Source organism: Hylaeus anthracinus, unplaced genomic scaffold (genome assembly GCF_026225885.1).
Source record: "Hylaeus anthracinus isolate JK02 unplaced genomic scaffold, UHH_iyHylAnth1.0_haploid 5, whole genome shotgun sequence".
Taxonomy (NCBI): Eukaryota; Metazoa; Arthropoda; class Insecta; order Hymenoptera; family Colletidae; genus Hylaeus; species Hylaeus anthracinus.
The window spans coordinates 9685024-9693886 of NW_026535322.1; the positions used below are offsets into that span (position 1 = coordinate 9685024).

General features: G+C 41.2%; 1 protein-coding gene across 1 annotated transcript in view; it reads right to left on the reverse strand.

Moving 5' to 3' along the window:
* Window positions 1–244: 244 nt before the first annotated feature.
* The window catches only part of LOC128895459 (hairy/enhancer-of-split related with YRPW motif protein-like), a 13450-nt gene continuing 4831 nt past the window's right edge, over window positions 245–8863 (reverse strand). The window contains exons 3-4 of the mRNA XM_054158066.1: window positions 8030–8244; window positions 245–4581 (exon numbers count right to left, since the gene is read on the reverse strand). Of these exons, the coding sequence (XP_054014041.1) occupies window positions 4178–4581; window positions 8030–8244 (619 nt within the window). The 3' untranslated portion in view covers window positions 245–4177. The remainder of the gene's footprint in view (window positions 4582–8029; window positions 8245–8863) is intronic.

An 8863-nucleotide genomic window follows, 5' to 3' on the forward strand; every position in this document is an offset into this window, starting at 1 on the left:
CTCGATATATTTTATCGTAAGTATGTTCGACGAGGCTGTGACTTTCTAATGGATGTGAATGTCATAAATAAAATAGTTTTATCGACGATTCGTGCGTTTCCATGACCCGTGTCGCCGGACCTTCCATCGATCCCTTCTTTCATATTTTAATGCGCGTCGTGATCAATCGAATACGCGATACGTCTGACGTACGCTAAACGTGACACGTTGAAATTTAGGTAAAAATACAGCGTGTCCCAAAAATGTTGTAGTACCTTGAAAGGGGTGGTTCGGGAGGTGATTTGAAACAACTTTTTCCTTAGCGAAAATGTTGTCTGAGGCTTCGTTGAGGAGATATTAAGCGAAAACACTAACCAATCAGAGCGCGCGGATACCGTTGGAGCGGCCGCGGTAGCGTATGAGCGCGACCGCTTAGCGCGTAGCTTTCGCTACCACGTCGCTCAACTGGCATACTCGCGCTCTGATTGGTCGGGGTTTTCGCTTAATATCTCCTCAACGAAGCCTCGGACAACATTTTCGCCAAGGAAAAAGTTGTTTCAAATCACCTCCCGAATCACCTCTTTCAAGGTGTTACAACATTTTTGGGACATCCTGTATAATAGGTTATGAACGTTCGAGTCGTTCTATCTTTGACATTGTCGGTGGATCGGCAAATTTTTGTTTAAAAGAAATTTCGAAAAGTTGCTCGTACAAAAAGGAACTGTAAAGTCATTCGTCATTTTGCAATCTGAAGGTTCGTTACGCTGAGCGAAGTTACACTAGATTACTGTCATTGCCAGCGTGCTCCAATAATACCCCAATTGATATTACAATCAGTGTAAGAAGTATTCGTACATCAACCAATTAAAATAAAAAAAATTAATAATAAATGATTCCTATACGAATCCTTATTTCACCGACTGTATCAAAGTTTTGCACGTCATAACAATGCACATTCGATTGTCTATATTATTGGAGTATGGTTTTATAAAAATAACTTTAAAATCAGAGTAACTTCCCACGAGGTTATCCAAAGGTCTTTTTATCAGTTGCAAGAATGCAATAATAAAAATACCCCATTACATTTCAAATAAAGACTAATAACCTCAAAATCTCGGACACAGTGATCTCGGGATAATTTGTCTATCATACAGTCAGTGTAAAAAGTATTCGTCCAGAAACCAATATCAAATAAAAATTAAATAAATAAAAGAAATAAAAGGTTAACATTAAAACTAACAGACTTTAATTTACGCAAAATCTGCTCCAAAAATATATAGATAAATGTCGGTTAATCATTTCTTTCCCTAAAACTTATTAATAAACTAAATACATGAAGTTTTATTTCGAACTGGTTCCTGGTACGAATACTTGTTACACCGACTGTAGCATGCTTCCCACCGAATCGATGTTTCCTTACGACACTTTTCCCTGTTACAAAAAGCACGAGAAGATACCTCAAATTCCCTGTATAATATCCTGACAACCCTTTCGCGTATCCTCAACTTCGCAAAATAGGAAACGTTTAACAATAGAGCCAGCACGCGTTCGCGCAATTAGTGGCAACTATCGACGCCGAAATCGTGCCTAAAGAGAATTAAGCGCAAAGAGCTGGAGCTAATTCGAGTACGAACAATGGCCACGTGCTCTGGGGGCGCTAGTCACCTCCTCCTCCTCCTCCTCCTCGGGAATTAGTTTTGCTCCCCCGTGGTTTCTGAGTATCCACGTAAAAAAGAAAAAAAAAAGAAGAAAAAAAAGGAAACAACCTTCGAACTAATTGTTCGGAGTAATTGTTCCCCATCGATCGTTACCGGTCTCGCGAATTTCCCATTTTGCGGAGGCGCTCTTTACGGGAGGATTAACGAGACGCGTAACTGGTTCGTGTTCTAAGGGACCATAGAACGGCCCTGCTTTGTTCTTCTATAGCGACGAATAGCTCGGGCAAGCTGCAATGTGCGCCTTTGCATAAGAATACGCGCGCTATTCGAGAGGATGTGGTAAATCTCGTTTTCTATGTGCGACGGAGAGAAGGGATGGGTCCTTGCAATTCGTAGTTGAAACTGTTTTTTATTTTAAACGAAAAACACCGACACGTTTCGAGCGTTCGGGGAAACCATCGGTCTTTCACTTTATTAATTCGGTACGAATTTCCCTAGTTCGAAAATAAAATATAAAAAAACGCGGGAATTAAGAGTTTTAGATCTAACATTATGTCTTTTCGAGGCTAATTTTATGTAATTTAATTAACGAATAAAAATATCGTGTCTAAGGGATTTTTGGACAAATAGTCTATACTGCGGGGAAAGGATGAGGCATGGTAATTGAAATATCGTTTTTTGTGTCATTATTTTATTACAAAGCCTCGTTGCAAAAATATTCGAACGTATTTTCCACGCGTATGTATAGCCCATACGTAATGAGAGAGATGGGCAAAATTTTGTTCGAACTATAGACAACAAATAGAACCAAAGTACACCATTTTATTAATATGTATGCTTGCTCATCCTCTTTATTCGTTGGTTAAAATTTTATTTAGATTCGAATTTTGCCCATCTTTGCGTAATGGCACTTGTTATTTCAGTCGATTCTTTTTTTTTTTTTGTCGCCTTTCGTTGCAAACGATGAATAAGAAAAATTATTAAATAGACGAGCAACCGAGATCGCGTTTCCTTATTTACAATATGTACACTGTACAACGTCGCCCGTCCGTAAAACTTCACGGCGTAAACGAGCGAAACGAATAAATAATATCTTTCTCGTTTGTTATTAGGTACGTACTTGCATGACTATCATTGGTTATCACACGTAGGGAAAAATCGATGAGCGTTCCTGGGACGAGTTCGAACGTTTTCATAGAAATTTCTATAGAAACCTGAATTCTGTAAACAGAAATGCGCGTTCATCCGTAGTTACAAAGTTCCACTTTCGATGAAAATATTCCGAGCCGGATGCACCGGGTACTGGAAAATTCGTGGCGGAGGGATTGGGTAATTTTTCGTATTAAAATAAAATCGAAAGTAACGATTCGTTTATGAAACTCGTGCCTGACCATTGCTAGCCGTTTCTACTTCGATGAATTCTTTTATGAATGAATCTACTTCTATTTCGCAATCAGATGCAGCAGAGAAAATTATTGTACATACGTGCATCGTCGTATCCAAGGTATCTTTTTCGACAAGGATTGGTAAATTTAGATCAAATAAAATAAAACGTATTATTGAAATCTTAAATTTGGCACTTTGATACCTTGAAGTAAAATGCTCAGACGCGTCTGTCATTTTGAGTGTTTTAATTTTGAGTGTTTCATAACCGCTTAAAATTAAGTGAAATTATTCGCCGTCGTTGTGGAACAGGACCTATTTGTTACTACTTCTTTTGTCGATGTATAGAAATATTTGTCGCGTTACAAAAGTATGCCAAGTGAACCATGATTTGTACAACCACTTTTTAAAGCTAAGGAACACGACTTCCTACTGCAACTTCTGTTTATGAAATCCTGCTGTCCCGACTTGTTTATAAGAATGCACATCCCTGCTCAGAAGTATGTGGACACAACAGAAATAAATATCTCATAAAAGTTGCGAATCTATTAATATCAATTATATCATTTACGTTTCGATATCTTTATGTCGCACTTGCGAATATATTTTTATATATTATATACTAACAAAAACTATAAAGATACTATTAATATCTCCATTGTATCCGAAGTAATATTATCTTATGATTTTTTAATACTTCATTCTTAATATTTTTGACATATTCGACATTCTCTCTGAACTTTCCCATATCTAAACGATCCCCATTATTTGATTTTAAAATTGAATATCTCGAAACGTTTAGTATCATTAAATATTGTTGAATACACATATCCAATATAGAATTTAGCAACAAAAGTTGTATAGTAATAATTTACAGTGTACATTAATTACTCATCCAAGGTAGTGTCCACATATTAATGAGCGAGGGTGTAGGCAGCGCAGTAATGCCATTAATCGATAGAGTTAAATAATAAACGGATCCCCTGATCTCTAAACACGAATTCCAGCCAGATGGCATATTCTCCATCTTCCCTGTACACGTTTATCCCACCACGTTCCTATTTTCCTCTATTACAAGTCTCTAGGTGAACGTCTTTTTCGCGTTACAGCGATTCATCTCGAAACTCGAACCAGGTTATCAAACCGGTTATCGTCTCTCAATAGGCTAGTTCCGCTCCCCAAGGCCTGTAGGGTTTCCCGTGCTGCTGCTGAGGATACTGTCCTGGATATTGGCTCCATCCGAGGGCGCTGCCACCCAGAAGGGGCGGCATGGTTCCCGTTCCAGCCGGCATGCCCGCGGAGACGGTGCTAGCGGGCTCGTAGCTGCTCGTGGACGTGGTGGACGTCAGAGACGTGGCTGGTGGAACTGTCGCGGGCACCGCGGACGGCGGGTGCTCCCGGTGGAAGCTCTGCAGGTGGGAGAGCAACCGTAGCCTCAGAGGATCCCGCTCGTCCAGGCCCTCCATCGTTACCAAATAGCGACCAACCTCCGCTGCGCACTCGCCCCATCCTACAGCGTGGTAATCCATTGCCAGTTTCGTGCTGTCGTAACCCTCTGGTCCTGGAATTTTTTAAAGCAGACGATTTTATTAGAACGCGTGGAAGAGGAAAAATCGAAGAGTTTGGTTTGGAGGGAAGTTGGGATTAGATTGATGAAATTTATTGTGGTACGGTAGGACATCGTTTATGGGAACGAAAGTATTATTAAGATAGGATATGTGAGGTTGTGGTTGAGGTTGGTACACTTTAGCGCTCGATAGTTGAGCTTAGTACTCTCTAGCTCTCCGATATCTGAGCTCAGTACTCCCAGCTCTCCGATAGCTGAGCTCAGTACTCCCTAGCTCTCCGATAGCTGAGCTCAGTACTCCCTAGCTCTCCGATAGTTGAGCTCAGTATTCCCTAGCTCTCTGATAGCTGAGCTCAGTACTCTCTAGCTCTCCAAAAGCCAAGCTCAGAACTCTCTCTAGCTCTCCAATAGCTGAGTTTAGTATTCTCTAGCCCCCTGTGTCTGAGCCTAGTACCCTCTAGCCCCCTATATCTAAACTATGTACCTTCTAACTACCTATATCTAACTCCACTACCCTCAGCCACAAGTCTTCAATACCTTTCCGCGATGAAACTGTCTTTTCGCCATAATAAGGGTGCCAATTATGGGCAAGTTTTCGCGCGGAAACGATTCGAGCAGGTGACATCCGCGGACGACGGTGGCGAAACCATGCTGGAAGAGGGCCGGGAGGTGGGGAGGTGAGTTTCAGTGCGTGAACCAAGGAAACAGGCGAGATGGGCGCCTCGGCAGCCGGCAGCATATTGTATACACGAGGAATGGGACAGGTAGCGTGGGAACCGTTTAGACCCCCGTAGACCCGGACGCATGCACGCTCCACGCACTTCTGCGTCAAGACAGAGACGCACCGCTGTCCCACGTTGTTGGAACCTCTCGGTTCAGTGTTTCTCAAACTTCAGAATATACAAGGAAGTGTTTCGAAGCACGTTCGATAGACGGTAACATAGTGTACACGTTTGATAAGGAAAGTAATAGAAAAGTGAAAGAAAGTTCGTTGGAAACGAGACTCTTATAATTGGACTGCGTATCTTTGTAATACAATCTTTAAAATAAAATCTAAATAGGAATTTATTTTATGCTGCAAATATTATAACGTGAACTTTACTTTCAATCTTTTTTATATTCTTGCATATTATTTGCATTTTCTAGTTTCCTGCACATTCGAATTTCTTATAAATTTCATAAAGATCCGCAGTCTACTTATACTTATATATTAGATGAAGAAATTAATTCTGGGCCCCTCTGATAGCGTAACATGTAGTTACGAAAGCGAAATGGAGAGTAAATATTTCTATTTAAACTACGATAAGTGATCGCACACCTAGTAATTGCCAGGTACACTTGTAACCCGGTTAGAAGACTGACAAAAGGACTAGCACACTTTGTGTATATAAAAGAACATTGTCTAATTGTAAGATCGTCATGCATTGTATAGGTATCGGGTTGAAACATAGGCTATTCTTAAGGTTGGAGCTCTAATATAACAAAATACCTTGTAAACAATTCTATTCAAACTAAATCTATAAATGTATCGATATAAACCCATGGAATTCATATCTACGCCCAATATTCGATTGTCAAAATAAAACTAGGCACCTTAAACGTGCTAGAATTCATTCCTAATCAAATCTCTGAATAGAGAGGCATCTACCTTAAAATATAAAATACAATATCGTTCGGAATTCCCACCCCCTCGAGCAGTTATGTTTCTCCAGCGGGTCGCATGCGAACACAACGAGATCGTCGACGGATAGACGACGATGGCCGAGCCAGGGGCCACTGTGCGAGCGTGTACCCGCGCGTATAGACACAGAACGGGAGTAGTCGGTTTCCCACAGGGTTCGACATCTGTCCCTAGCCGTGGGGGCAAGTCGGTGGCTCCTTAGCGAAGGGTGCCGCGCGGGACACCCCCTGCCCCGGCCTGGCTCCGCCACCAATCGTGGGAACACCACTTCGGAAGAGTCGTTGACTTCCTGTGCTTCCCACAGGATCTACGTTTCGGCTCCTAGCACCTGCTTCTCGGCAGATATCTTGCCTAGCGGTACCGTTCGATCTCGCGATGAGATTCACCGCGGGTTTTGGTATGTTCTATCCCTCGAAGCTTCTACGAATGTTCTTCTATATCTTCCAACTGTGCTAGTCATCAAATTTCGCCTTTTGTCATTCTCCTAACGGGTTAACAAGTGTACTCGGCAATTACTAGGCGTTCGATCACTTATTGTAATTTAAATTGAAACATTTACTCACCGTTCTGCTACGGTTTCTTCGCTATGGGTCTCTCTAGACCCAGAGAGGCCAATTTCAATTTTTCGATGCATGTTCTAGAACTCTATCTATTTGAATTAATTTGGAGACTACCAGGGTTCGGGTAATTGGATAATTCGTACAATAATTGGAGCTCACGAATTCCTACAAGTATAAATTAATGTTGTTATATATACAGATAAAGAATTGAAATTGAAATTGAAATGAAAGGTACAGTCGGCGTAGGAAGTATTCGTACAGGAAGTATTTATTTGAAATAACTTACTGTATGAATATTTCTTACACTAACTCTGTATCTATTGACGAAGTTTGACTAAATTAAATAATAGTTTTGATACTGTCAAATGAATATATAGAATCGTCCACTTGGAATTAGACCCGACGCGAATGATAAACGCGCGCAACGCCCAAGCGACAGATGGTAGTTCGGTTGTCGAGTCGCAATTACAGCGAAGCCTCGCAATGGCCTGCGGTCAACAGGTGTCTTCCGGTCGCGACTTGGACGATAGGCGAGGAGAATCGTAACGATTAAAGGAATCAGGGAACAACAGGTTGACGCCACCGCTGATTTCCGCACTCGTTACGAATCCGTGGTATGCTATTCTTAGAGGAACCGATTGTATTAGGTTGTCCCGAAAGTTTCTTTCGCGAGTTGCACTCAATTATTTTACGCAGTCGTGTTTATAGAAATAGACAATCTAATTTCATACATATTCGTGTTGTAACAGTAATGGAGCAAAATGAATCGTGCATAATTCAGAAATGTAACATAAAACATAAAATATTGTGCATGTATTACTTATTAATAAAGCGAACGAAACTTTTGGGACAACCTAATATTTGTACATATTTAACAAATTCCCTGATTATTACCTGAGATTACCTGAGAGTACTTCTTTATATCTTTATGTTCCACTAATAAAAAAATGATTCATCGACGTCAAGATTAATCGAAATGTTCACTATTTAAGAACATTCTCCGAACGATCCTCGTATGAATAGAAAATTCTTAGCTCGAAGGGTTGATATTCCAAATACTCCCAGAGAAACCGGAAGCTGTCCTCCGATAACACAATCCCCGCGTAACGGTAAGGCGCGTTTCCGCTTGGTAGGCTTTTATTACGCAAGAGGTTCCGTTTACTTCCTCTTTTTCACGTACGCGATCCGATCGCAGGCTCACCTTTATTTCGTAGCGTCCGCAGGTGCTCGACGGTGAGCTGCAAAATTTCCGCCTTTTCCAATTTGCCGCTGTGCGGATCCCTCGCCGCGGCGGGCACCAATCTTCTCAGCTCGCCGAGGGACGCGTTTATTCTGTCGCGACGTTTCTTCTCGATCATACCCCTCCTGCGTTTTCGCGACGCGTGCTGACAGGAATCGCCTCCGGGCGAGTTGCAACTGTATCGAGAAAAGGGAAACAAAGAACGGGGGTGAGTACCAGACGGATCTGCCTTTCGCATTTCAAACGTAACGTTTCATCCCAGACCCTCGCGTTTCCTTCCTTCGATCGCCACCTGCCTCTAAGCAGGACGACGCGAACCGAGGCGAAAAACACTTTCGTCGCGCAATGTGACAGAATTTTGGGTAAAAAATAAACTTTCGGCGGTAACTAGGTAATGGAAGGTTTTATGAAAGGAAAGTAATGATAAAACTCGAGTTCCTTGAACACTTAATGGGCATAGTGTTTCGTAAATATTTGTACCCTCTATTGAAGAAATTTGTTTAAATTAAATGGTAGGTTCGATGGTTCCAAGTGTATGTTTGCATAAATATGTTGATGTATGCATAAATATATACATGTATAAACTTGTTCATACATATATTTATAATGAAAAGTAACCCCTTTGCACTATTTCCAAGAGTCTAACTCGTGATGATAATTTATGCCGAAATTGAAAATCACAGATTATTGATGATATATTAGGACAAATTTTCATCACGAGTCAGACTCGTGCTTTGCAAGTTTGGTCTAAACTTTCCATCCCGAGCCAGACTCGTGATTTGCCAATTTGGCCCA